The following is a 14,550-nucleotide window of genomic DNA, read 5'->3' on the forward strand; positions in this document are numbered from 1 at the left end:
TACTATTAGCAAATATTCCTGTTTAAATTTCAATTTAAAAAGTATTGGCTATTCAGTGGCTACTTTCAAGTTAGTGGCATTGTAGCATTTTTTAGTGGCTCCTTGGTAAAATTGTTATATTCTTTGTTAACATGTGGAATTGATGCTATTATCAAGTGTCACCAATGAAGAATGATAACTTATTTCATCCTAGAGTTAAGTTATAGATGTAAAAACTAGATTAAATGTATTTTGTTTTTCAATGACACGAAGAGTTTTATGGAATGTCCAGTTATCAAGAGTTGAGTTTCAGGGACTCTACTGTATCTATTTTTTAAAATCAATATTAGAGCCTTTTTTAAATATATATAATATATTTTGCAAAAACTATAGATTAAACTATCAATTTTTTTATAATAATATAATTAATTTTAAATATTCTGTTATCTGTAAATTGCAGCTGTTACTGTATTAAACTGGCAGTATGCTAACAAGCAGCCATGTCCAGTGATGGTTGAAGATATGGGTCTAGTGGATGACAGTAAAGATGTTAAAAGTACGTATCAGGATTCTTGGAAAAGAGGTAAAACTGGGGTTTCTGATGGATCCATAATTCGTAAAATCCGTGAGGTGGGTGATGCTAATTTGTCAACTGAGTTTGTTCAAACTACTACTACCACTTTTCCTTCTCTTCCCATCAACACCACTGCTGATTTCATGGATTCTGGCAGCGGTGAGCATGCTTCTCTTGTTGTCCCAGAAACTGGTAGAACTGGTACTATGGAAGCAACAAGGAAGACTGCTTTAGATCTTGAAGCAGAAGATTTATTGCTGGTGTCAAAAGAAACATTTTCAAAACAAACAAATGAAATATCAAAAATCCAGGTCAGTGAAAATAATCCATTAACTACTGTTCTCGACAGAAAAAATGTTACAACAGATATTTTAAGTAATGCCACCAATGCCACATCCATGGATGATCAGGATAGTGATGTTCGAGGGTTGCAGCATGATTCTGCTGCTGTTTCTGTGCCATCCGAAACTGATAATAATGCCACTGACAATGAAATTTATTCTGTGCTTAATGAGCATGAATCTATCCAACCTATATCTATTTTGATACCTCCAGCAAATTTAATAGTAGGCAATGATCGAGTAGAAGTCAATATGGTTGAATATGCTAAACCTGAAGTGGCACCAGGTGGAGGCATTGGTAAAGGACCAGTATTAATTACCCGTCCAACAGAAGTGAGCTATGGTAATGTATTTGCAACTACAGCGGAGGATGAGGAAATATCAATTCAGCTACATAATGCAACGCAAACAGAAGAATATTCGACATATTCTACTGTAAATTCATATATAGATAATTTTTCATTAAATACATCAACAAATTCATCTAGTATTTGGTTAGAAAAACTAAATTTAAGCAGTACAGAATTATATGGATCAGAGACAATATTTAGTGTTTCTTCAAGTTTATCCGGAAATGAAGTTTCACAATCTACAGAAGAAATTATTTTACAGACTTCAATATTATCTAATATTGAAGAATTTCTTACACAGTCACCAGGCGAATCAATAACTAAAATTGATACAAATGTTGTTATGCCAACTGTTATACAAACAGTTATTCCTAATGAAAGTAATGAAACAAGTAATGATGAAAATTTAGTTAGTAGAGTTTATGAATCAACTGCAGTATTGGATCTGTCTAATGAATCATCAACTGATGTCCCTTCTTATGAAGAATGTTGTACTTGTGATATTAGTACTACTGCATCATCAATAAATGAATCTACTGATAACCTAGTTACAACAGAAGAAACTACCGAAATATCTACTGATCACAGTAAGTAAACTTGCATGTTGGATTAATGTTGCATTTGTCAACAATGCTAACATAATACTTGCATGGCTAACATTTCATATCAATCTTTTGCATGATTTTGGTATCCTAGTCAAAACTAGTAGATGTTGATATGGTCATTTATCTTCTAACAGGTGAGCTAATAACTAATTATTTTACTAAACATATAATTTTCATATAATAATAAATAATCAAATTAGTTTTTTTTTTCCATTTTTCATTTTCTAAACAAATATTAACTATACTAATACTACTAAAAATATTCTGGTTTTATAATAAAAAATAATTATTTGTGTACTAAAACTAATTATTGAAGTTAAAGGGTTTAATATTAAATATAAATTTATTTAAAATATTATTTTGATTGATCTTCTTTTTAAAATTGTAACAAATAAAATCTTTCTATATCAAAAATTATATAAGAATTATTGAAGAACTTCAATAATCTTACTTGTTTTCAATTAGATAAATTAATTTTAATAAAATATCAATTTTATATATATCATATTAATATATGATAGACTAATTTATTTAAATATTAATAAATATTCATTTTTCAGAAAATCCAGACAATCATAAACCTAAATTAGTTACATCCATAATTCAGCCAAGTTTTAATTGCATTTTATTTATTTGTTTAACTTTTTGTTCTTAAAACTGTTAAGTAGTACTATAAATTTTACAATACAGTATGCAAGTACTGGTGCTTAGATCATTATTATTCCATATCTTAAAATTTTCTCATTATAGAGAGTGAATAAACATAAACTTTCCAAATTTATTTGTTTTTATTAACTAAATATAATAAACAGTTAATAGGTGTTAATGAAATATTTCACAGAGGCATTTAAAAATTGAATTAAAATTTAAGTTCAATTAGTAAATGAAAATATTAAAACTGTCAATTGGTTTTACTGGCAAATGTTTAATTAATGAGTATGAGCAATTTTCGACAGTATATATATTTGTGTATATGCTCCATTTGCCATATTACCTGAGGAAAACAGTTATATACTATCAAAAGTGTTTGTACTCATTAATTAAATGTATTTGCCAGTAACACCAATAGACAGTTTTTATATCTGTTTATTTTTAGTAAGTGGTATTGCTTGTTTTCTAGCTCATTAAGTTCAATTAGTGGTCCAGTTTTTATTATATCTCAATAACTTGAAGAATTTATGTTTTTATGCATTGAATAAGTGTTTTATATGTATTAAAATATAAGTTTATCTATTATATAATACCAGTCTGAAAACAAATTATATGTGATTACAATATTACGGATCAACAGATTTAAAGGCATGAATTTTATAAAGGGATGCAATCAATTGAATTTTTTAAAAGTAATCATTATTATAAAATTATAATGAGCTGTGAGCTGCAGATAGATCATAATTGAAAATGATTGAAATGAAATAATAAATATTTTCTAAAAAATAAAATATGCATGAGATCGAAACTAAATCATAAGAATTAAAATAAAAACATGTTTTTTTCCCTTCAGATTAGATAATAATATATAGATATTTATTTATTATATATATATATTTTGTTTAATTTTAGATATATATAGCATCATTATTGTGATTACTTATTATATTTACATTTCTGACTTTGGATTTTTAACAGTTTCAAAAGGCAGTTGTGAATGTATATATTTAAATTACTAGTTTTTTAAATGTCTTTAGTGATACTGAAATAATAGAAAATTGTAGTATGAGTTATTTAATGAATATTTTATTTTTAAATAACAGAAAATTATATGTAAAGCATATTTTTTATTTAAAAATATATACATTTAATTCACTGAAGAAAAATTAGTTTTATTAACAGTTCTATTTATAACTCAACAACACCAATTAATCATTAGATTAACCAGTTAAACCATTAGATTAACCAGTTAAATTATAATCTATATAATTATTAATAAACAATAGTTAAATTATAAATTTCCAACTGATAAACTGTAACTGTTAATAAATATTTATAAAATTAGGCATGTAATTAAAAACTTTATTATTTCTTCTGATTTTCAATTTCATATTTACATTAATAAATATAGCTTTGATTTCATTCTTCTTAACTTGAATTTTATAATAGAAAGTCTATTAATTTTAATTTAATTGAGTTAGTATTAATCTGAAAGTAAAAATGAAAAAATTTAAATAAAGATTTTATCTGTGTTAATAAAATTGAAATAACTCGGACTTCATTTTTAAATAACACTCAAATCTAAGATAGTCACATCCAATCCATAAAATACTCTTATCTTTAATTTTGGAAACTTAAAATAAACCTGACATAAATTATTTTATGAAAGGATTATATTGTTATTTAAATTTAATTATCTAAAAATTTAAAAAAGAAAAATTTAATTATTTAATTTGTAATTTAAATAATTAAAAACATTGGTTTAAGAATATTTTAATTGCTGTAATATGAAAGAGAATATACTTTAATCGAAAAGAATTTTTAACATAAAAAAGAATGTGTTTGTTTTGAATGATAAAGAAGATAAATGATGGATTTGAAAATTATTGAAATTTGTTATTTCTTTGTGAATGTTATTTTAATATGAATTAATCTAAATTTTCATGTAAAAGAAATATATTATTGTTTTTCAAAACTAAATGAAAAGAATTTAACTACAAACATTTTTTTTTAATTTCTATATCTAAAGATTATGGTTATGTAAACTATCTTTGAAGATGAAGATACATTACGGATTAATGAAAAATAAAATAACAAAACTCATTCAAAATAAAAATAACCACTGTACTTTAAAAACTACATTGTGGTGTTAAATTATTAAAATATAGAAAGATAAATGTAAAATATTCAAGCTTTTAATCTCTCAACTACTTTCAATACATTTAAATATGTTTTCAAGAAAAGAAATGAAATAAAGTAAATAGAATAGAATAACTTAATTTCTCTTTTAAATTATTCTTTTTATGTAAGGATGGAGATTAAATGCTTGAATATTTTACATTTAGTTTTTTGTATTTTAATAATTTATTACTACAAGACAGTCTTTTAAAAATATTAAAAAAATTTCTTGGGAATTAATTTAACTATGTATGTATTTAGAGATAAATTTTTAAAATATTATTTTTAAATCTTGGGTTTTTGTTAAAAGCATAAAAACATTCTTTTAGAAGTCTTTTGAACTTTTATATAAACATTTTTTGGAGATCAACATCATTAAAAACTTTACAAATTTATTAAAATTAGAAATCATTCTGGGTCATTCAAGAATTTTAGTTTCTTTCTAAATTTTTTAATTTAAACTTATGAACTTTTTTATATGAGCTTTTAAATTATTTGGCCATCTTTATTAATAAATATATGGATTTATGTAATTTAAGGCTGATTCTGTTGTAATAATCATAGTAATAATTATTAAATTACAAGTAGAGATAATAAACTTAATATTATTTTTATTAAAAAAAGCTTAATCACATCAAAATTCAAAATCATATATTTAATGAATCATTTAACAATATTGAAAACTAATTCAATTTTTTCAGAATAAAATTTTTAGTAACTTTTAAGCACTTTTGGGCTATGTATTCACAGCCAAGCATTAATTAAAAGAAAAACTTATTAAAAACATTTTATTTTGGTATTAAGATTATAATTATGTTTATAATTAAAATGTCTCTTAATTCTTTTATAATTTTGAATTCTGATATGATTAAAACAACTTATTATTAAACATTATCAGAAATTTTCTTGGGTTTCTACATAAATATTTATGAGAAATTTAAAAATTACTATAATAAAACAATTGATGGTAAGTGAATTATAATTTTTTATTAATAACATTATAATGTTGTAAATGCTTTCTTATTGTCAAGATGTGTTATTTAGTTCACCTGAAAGTTCCAGAGGGGTCAGAGTATGATACTCTGACCCCTCTGGAACTTTCAGGTGAACTAAATAAAGAACATTATTTTTGATCTGTAAGACTTATTATACTGGAAATTATGGATGCAGATATTAAGTCCTGTTAATATATAGAAAGTACTAGTATACAAAATAAATTTTAAATAGAATGAGAATGATCATTTGAAAGAATTAAATTTATTTCAAATTTCTCGAAAAGAGAATAGTTTAGTATATCCTAGGTGATATGATATCATTTGATATCTTAATTCTATGAATATTTATTAAAAATACTACAGTTTTTATCATCATTAAAACATTAATTAAATTGCTAATAATATAAACACATTTAAATTAAAATTTAAAATTTGTTAATATTCTAGGTCCTTCTTCTTTGCCTTCACAAACAATGCCTCCTGTTGGTGAATCATTTTCGGAAGTTCAAATTGGAAAAAAATACACTCAAAAAATTTCATCATTTGGTCATTGGAATATTCAGTTCCTTCAAAATAGTCCCTCTTTGGTTAAATTTAATTATTCGGTACCAGAAGGTGCCAGTATCGGTATATATGGACGTCGTAATGGAATTCCATCACATACAAGATATGACTTTGTAGAAATTTTAAATACTAAACAGAGGAGGACTTTAAGGTCAGCAAAGGTAATATATTGAATAATTCATTTTGATATGAGTATTTATATATATTTAATGAAAAAGCCATTAATTATATCCAGATTTTAAAACTTTTAAATTAATATAATTTTCTATTTTATTGTAGCATTATTTATTGTGATATTTTATTATTTTTTAAATTTAACTTAGAATAGCATTACATTATTATGTTATTCTGTATTAAATGTTTAGAATGAAAAGACTAAAAATTATTAATAAGCCTTTGAAAAATGGTTTTAGAATTCTAAAAATTTAAGGAACAGAAAAAATACACTAAAATTTATAACTATGTTAGTATTAGAGTAAAATTTTGCAAAAACAATGATGTATATAGACAAAAAACCCAAATGATAAAATATTTATAAATGACATTTTCTGCAAAAATGTTATTTATTATATCTTGTAATCATGCTTTTTAAATCATTTCATAGTTTTAAAGTTAAATATCTCATTGAATTTTAAACAAAGAAATGCATAAAATCAAAAGTGGATCTATACAGATTTAAAATAGAAAATTTCATTATAAAAAACATTCAGTAGTACCATTTTCAGTAGTAACATATATTTTATTAATTATTTTATGATGATATTTTGTTTTTAGTATTTGTATTTATTTTCAAAATTAAAATTTAAAATTAATTAAATTTCTTCTGTAATTTTTACTTTCCTTGCTGTTATTGAATGCAAGATAAGGAAAGTATTGTAATTGGTCTAGTCTTGACCTCCGTGGTTTTTTTTCATTTTTAAATGTTTGGTACTCCAGGAGCACAAAAATGTAAGGAAGAAAACCTTACAAAATCATGTATGTATGTATGGATGTCTAATTTGCATTATATCTCAGGACTGGATAAACCAAAAATTTTGAAACTTGGTAAGTTTATTTCTTTAATAGCCCCAATCCCCATAATATATGGGGCATTGGGGTTATTAAATGTTGGTATGTAAAGATCATGACATGGAGAGAGTGAGAGAGGAGTTTATTTATCATATTTCATGTAGGGTCAGACTTGATGAAAGTTTTACTTGTAATTCACATTTATTTCTTTAAAAACTCCCTTCTACTGCAAAAATAAGTCTTTTGCCTTTTTATAATAATTAATAATATAAAAATTATTTTTTAATAAAATAATAACAGATGACATTACAGATAAATTTAACTTTGTATATTACGAGTACCAGGAAAAATTGTGCAAAAGTTCTTGCCAGCTTTTCTTTTTGTATATATACTGTATTTACACATGTAAAAGCCTCACCCTGTTTATGAAACGATATATTTGGAAAAAATAAAAATCTTAGAATTTTGCCAAGGGATGAGAATAGAGACATGAATATACAGTAATATAGCAACAGTGCAAACAGGGATGAAGTGATGGTTAATGCTTATTGTTGAGTGCTTGCTCAGTGCATGTTAAACATGGGTTGAGTGAGAGTGAGTTACAGAGTGAAGTTTAAATTGTAAATCAGGCATTATGCAGAGATAATAGAAATTGAGCAGCAGGAAGGAAGTTTGATGTAGCCGAAAAAAACATGCAACAATGGATTCAAACAAAGGATGCTGCTGAGAAAACATCACAAAATTGGCAATTGTTTCACAGAAAGATAGTGAAATAGTCTGAATCAAATCTGTTGAGATATATATCCATGAAATTTGGGCAAATTGATTTTCTGTATCTGTTGAGATAATTCAGTTTAAAAGCCCAAAGGATTGCTCAAAATATGAAAATTCCTGAAAGTAACTTTAAGGGAAGTTATGGCTGAGCAAGTCATTTTATGGCACGACATGAGCTTGTGATTTGGCCTTAAACTTCAATGGCACAGCGGCTTCCTGACACATACAAAGAGAAACTGCTCATATTTCAGAAACATGTCCTCAGATTAAGAAAGACACACGATTTTCCAAAAGTTTCAAAGTTACATTCATTTCCAACATGATGGACAGGTCAGAAGATGATCCAGTGTCTCTTGCATCATCTGAGAATGAAAAATCAAGTGATACTTGTAGTGATAGTGAAGTTTCAAGTGAAAAACATAAATAGCTGTCAGTTTCAAATGAAGACATTGATTATAATTTTTTTAGTGCTGTAGTGTTATTGCTTAGTTGGGACCTCAGACAGCTCCCTTCTTTTCTTTTTTTGCTTTTTCTTTGTACCTTTGCCCTCAGTGACCTAAAACCTCCAAATAGTCTCACCACAAGTCCTAAAGTATATAAAAACAATTAATAATAATAAATTGCTTTAAAATGTTAATGTGGTGATTTCCTATAACCGAGAACGAGTCAAAAACAGGGCGAGGCAAAGGCAACAAGAACATTTATTAACTCACATACATCCGGCTTGGATCTTACACGAAAAGGACGCCTCCTATCGTGAACAATTGACAAACGGAAGTGTACATTGACCAGACAATAAACAAAAACTTAGCTTGTATATACGTAACTCGATCCCGAGTGGTTCTTTGACGGTCGGACACACAAAATAAGCGGATAGCGACTGACTAAAGCGCGGTTTACAATGACTAATATGATTAACCTTAACAGTTAAATTATTTAAAATTATTCATTATCTCGCATTCCAATGCTGGACAAAAAATTTAGGGTAAAAAAGTGCAGCCTAAATATGGTATTCCAAAATATTCCTGTTTCCATATGAAAATAATTATATAATTTTATATGCCATTAAATACAAGTTAATAAAAAAGTTCATTTTTGAAAATTTTCTTTTTTATTTGACAATGTTATGGAGAAGTTTAATTATATTTAAAACACAAAATATATAAAATAACATATATTATTATATTTAAAAATAAAGTGTAAAGGTCGCCTTTGGCGGCCTGAGTCGAAGAGACCGCCCGACTGAGATAATTGCTCCCACCTGGAGCCGGGGCCATAAACGGCCGGAAGGATCAAAGGTGTAGCGTCACCACTTAAGGGTCAATGTGTTGGCCACGTGCCGGCCAGCTTGGGAAAATAAATGTAAATAAAGCACGGACGCAAATGTAAGCTACGTCGGCGGGAAATAGGGCGGACGTCTTTGAAGGCTCTAAGAAAGGGAAGGAACTGATTGGTCGCAGGAGGCAGTAGCAGAATCCCTTCAATTGGAAGGGTGGCAGAAAAACGGGGAGAAAGGGCGAGAGACCGGATACGTGGTGGTCTCTAACACCAGGTAGGCCTTTGAGGAGTATAGAGAGAGTGTTCTCCTCTTGGAAAGTCCTCTGGAAAAAGGTTGGTGTAGAGACGGACGACCACGCGGTTAAGCCATCTCCGGAAAAGTGACTCGTGTTCCCCGGCCAGACAAGCCGACGTGCGGCATCACAGCTTCGGTACATTAGCGTACGTAATGTTATTGCATAGTGTACATCTTTGTAAATATTTGTAAATAAACAGTATATAACTAATTATTGAGTGTGGAGGTGTGACTTTCCACGGACCATTTAACGGACAATCTCGAGGCGTAAAGAACAACTCGGGACGGAACATTTGTAAAGATCACGTGACGAGTAATAAGGATCTTCACTTAAAGTATATACATATATGCACATACTTACACACTTTATAAATATAGTATAAATAAGATATTTTGTTAAAAATTAATGTTTTTATTGTTATGATAAAAAAATCTTAAATGGAAATTAAACTAAAAACTTTGATACAATTTTATTTATTCATTTTTAAAATATTTTCTAGAAAATATCTGTAAAAACTACTTTTATATTTTGTGTTGTTATATTGATGAATTTAGTTTGTTTTTATTTAGTATTTTTATACTTTTTCAGTGCGACATTCTTGTCATTTTTGGGTTTTGTATTAAAAAAATGTTATTAAATTAAATAAATCTCAATAGAGTTAGAAACATTATTTTAAATTATTGACTTGAAAGCAAAACATTAAAAACATATATTAATTTTAAAGATATTAATGTGAACTGATTATAGTAGATGAATATACATGGTGTTTTTTAACATATTTGGGAAAATTTACAATGACTACAAGATGCAAATAAAATAAAAATTAATAAGTTTAAATGTTTTTTAGGTTAAGAATTTTTATTCAACATTTTAATATTGCATTTAGCAAATACATTTATTAATGTTTATGTCATATTCAACAGTAGTAGTATCTCTGTCTGGTGTGGGATGCTTAGTAACTACTACTACTTTACATAAACTATATATTTATAATAAAAAATAGTTTTTTAATTGAATATAATAATTAATGTATGATTAAAATTAATTAATTTAAGATTAAAATTTTTTGTCTTTTTCATATTAACATTCAGAGGGCACAGACTACTCTGCTTTAGCTTACTTATCAATAAGCAATTCCTGCGAAGTGGTTATACTGTTTGCAACAGCACTGCCATCTGAAGCATTTCATATTATGATTCACGAAAAACAGTGACCAAACAAGTGGAAGTTAGCCTTAGGAGATGGCATTGTACTGTCTAATAGTATTGTTGCAGGAAGAATAGAATCATTTTTATTTCATATACTGTTTTTGATCAGCATTAGTTTTGATAAAAAAATTAATTTTAAACATGTATAATAATTTATACAATTACTGTGTAATAAAAATAGAGATATTATTTTGATTTTATTTGCTTTAGGGGTGCTGCAGTTCTACAGTGTCTATCATGAACAACCACTGGTTATATTACTTTTATAAGGATAAAGTATACAAGATACTTATCATATCTATCTAAATTTTATTTTATCATATATTTAAAAGTATGTAAAACTTGGCAATGAAAAAATTCAAAATAATTATAGATATAAGGATATATGCTGTATATATGAAATGCCACAAGTTCATTTATATGTTAAACATTTACAATATATGATAAATTTTATTAGAAGTTAATAAATTATATTTTAATAAACATTATTCCTTTTTGTTTGAATGTAATATCTGAAAATGCTTTCTTGAATATTACGCAAAAGTATTTATTCAATCATAGCAATTTTTTGTTATTGAATTTTTTATATATTATCATGAACTAAATTTTCTTATATTAATGTATTATTGAGTTTATGAATTTTCCTTATTTTATTTGTTTTCTTATTAATACATATTGAGTGTATTAAATTTACTTTTTACCTGCAAAGTATTAAACCCTATTAATTTAAATTTTCTGTTTTATTAATTAAAAATTTTATAATATGCTAATTGATCATCAATGATACAGTAGAAGCATAGAAAATACTTCTTAAATCTATATCTAATAATAACATCTTATTTTCATGTATAATGTATTAGATATTATTTACACATTTATTTTTAATTTTTTTTTTTTAGGATACTTACTTCAGCATGGAATTTGTGCAGTTTTTAGACAGAGGTTTATGGTATATTTCTGTATATAATGATGGAGATAATCCTCAAGAAATTGATTTTGTTCCAATTGTTACAGGTACTACTATGATATTTTAAATTTAAAATTCTGTACTTTCAAGATGGCTTGAATTATTTCATAAAAAAAAAGATGATCAATATATTTAATTAAAGTTTTTCAAATCAGATGAAAAACTATTATCTTTAACAATATAATTCTTAAAAATTTTTCTTTAAATATAAAAATATACTATACTTACTTGAATGTAAAGTTTATCTATGAAATTGAAACTGTGAAAATAGCAATTTGGTATTCATAGATTATTCTTATAAAAATCAATCACTAATGCTATACAAATCATACAAATTAAGAGAAACATGTTACAAAATCAATATAAAATATTTTAACATGGAATTTTATAAATAGTATGGAAACTATCAGAATAATGTCATTTATTTATAGGAATTATAATTATTTTAAATAGTATATTTGGAAAACAAAAACTTATTAATTCCAAACTTTTTTTGAAATTTTTAAAAAATAAATGAGGAAAATATAAAGTAAAATTTATAGATAATGATTTCAATATTTAAATTCCTTTTAACTGTCAGACTAACTCAATAACTAAAACAAACAAGCTAAAAAATTAAGAAATTATTTTGTTCATAACTACTTTAAATAAAATAATTTCTAATCTTTGCTTGCTTGTTTGATAGGTAAAAAGCAGTAGTACAAAAATTTTATGATAATAATTCAATGAATTTTGATTTTAATTAATGATTTATTGATAAGAACATTAATTGCAGAATCCAACCTCTGTTTACATTATATCTGAAGCCATTAAAGAGAAATAAGATAATGTTTGTGACTGTTTTGACTGATTTTATCAAGAATAAATGCATTCAAACTTTATAAACATTGGAAAATAACAATGTCAACATAATTCTACATATCAAAAATATATATGAACCATTGCAAAATTGCAAAAGAACCTCATAATTAATAATTTAGTAGAAATAAAATGTTTCTTTAGGAATTGATGTGTATAAGAATATACAAACTAATAAATTATAGAATAGTGAGATGCTGTTTATAAGTTACTAGTTGTGCCAATGTGAATACTGCATGCACAAAATATTGCATGCAAAAAATAAGTTCTTTATTTGGGAAATTATTGCAGACAGAAACTGGGACAGACAATTATTCGGATGAAATCTTTGTGACTGGGTCAGTTGCTAATATAAGTGATTTTTCTGGTTCTTCTTGGTTTCTATTTGATTCACTTTAATTTTTTTAGATATGTTGCCTTATTCTAGCAATCTAAACACTTTGTGATCTGCCACAGTGAGTGCCTCTTGGGAGGATTTTCTAGAGAAACTTGTCTCAATTTAGATGTTAGACATGTGAAGAAAATCTGGAAAACTTCATGCAGCCAGCCTCAATTGATTGATCAGACACAGACCCATGACCAACTACTGGTATTTAGTAGTTTATTCACTCACTTGATTTTATTTATTTATTTTTTTCCACTTAACATTCAATAGTTAATGATTGTTTTCCAAGTTATCATAATGGAATTAATATTTAATTTTATTTCATATTTAAAATCTTCACTAATTTTTATAGTTTGATATAAAAAAGTGAATGATTTTATATTGAAGAACACACACATGCTGATGAAACAAACCATTCAATGTAAAGTGACAATGCTGCAGAATCATTTTGAGAACTTCATGAATTTTTTATAATGTTATATAAATTTAAAACATTTCACCCATACTTGCATTTAAAATAATGTGTTGTTTTTTTATTTAAAAATTCATACTACTAACAATAACACATTAAATGTTTAACACATTATTAGTTAATAGTGTAGGTTTTAGATATGACAGGAAGTAGTTCACATTTAAAGTTGAGAAATACTAAAAGAAGTTATGGTCATGGAAATTATTAAAAACACTCAAAAGTAATAAGGGCAGGGCCGGATCATCGAATAGACAAATGAGGCAAATGTCTAGGGCAAACAGAGGAGGGAAAGACAAACTATTTGTCCAAAAAATGAACAGTTGGTATGTATGCTGTTGTCTAACTTTGTAAGAACCAAAATAAAATTTTATACAAAACATAAATATCATTCATCATCACAAACTATCATATACTCAGCTGGACATAGCTTGCCAAATCAAGTTGTCGCTAGACAGTCACTGTTGTCATAATTTCAATCAGTTATAAGTCGCAGAGGTCATAAGTTAATGAGTACCTGTATATGGAATTGGAACAGTGTTGGATTAAGGAAATTGCTGGATTATTAAAAGTAAGAAGCATTCAATGGCACATGAACAAATTTGACAGCATAGAGTCAACTGTTAAAAATGCAGCAAAACACAAGTTGGACTTCTGATCAAAATGTCCAAGTGCACTGCAGTTGCAATATTGTAAAGATGATGGATTTCCATAAATTTAGTGGGAAATTAAAGTGATTGTGGGGAGTTTAGTGGGAGATACAGTATTTTTTGGGACTGATTTTAATGTTTATACAATGTTTTGCTGTAAGATACTATTCATTTTTTGAATGCCTTAAGATGACAAGCCTAACAAATGTTAAATATCATGCCATGTTTAGTGAGAATGTGTTCAAATTTAATGGGAACTAGAGTTTGAACTTGTGGAAACATGTATGACTTGACAACAGTGACAGTATTACCAAAAAGTCCATTAATGTCAGATTACCGAATGTGTCAAACTACCAAGATTGTACTGAATTATTAATTTCTTCTGAAATAAATGCTTCAAAAAATATATTAATGTTTATT

At 26.3% G+C, this 14,550-nt stretch overlaps 1 protein-coding gene across 5 annotated transcripts in view; it reads left to right on the top strand.

Annotated features, from left to right (window-relative positions):
* LOC136968169 (teneurin-m-like) overlaps positions 1–14,550 on the top strand; it is a 257,304-nt gene that overhangs the window by 200,349 nt on the left and 42,405 nt on the right. For 4 of the 5 annotated variants that reach the window (XM_067262136.1, XM_067262137.1, XM_067262138.1 and 1 more), the window contains 3 exons: positions 440–1,831; positions 6,121–6,398; positions 11,701–11,815. In XM_067262136.1, the coding sequence (XP_067118237.1) occupies positions 440–1,831; positions 6,121–6,398; positions 11,701–11,815 (1,785 nt within the window). The remainder of the gene's footprint in view (positions 1–439; positions 1,832–6,120; positions 6,399–11,700; positions 11,816–14,550) is intronic. The other variant, XM_067262140.1, reaches the window with a different exon arrangement.

This window comes from Centruroides vittatus, unplaced genomic scaffold, assembly GCF_030686945.1.
Source record: "Centruroides vittatus isolate TY-2023 unplaced genomic scaffold, ASM3068694v2 contig_1408, whole genome shotgun sequence".
Classification (NCBI taxonomy): domain Eukaryota; kingdom Metazoa; phylum Arthropoda; class Arachnida; order Scorpiones; family Buthidae; genus Centruroides; species Centruroides vittatus.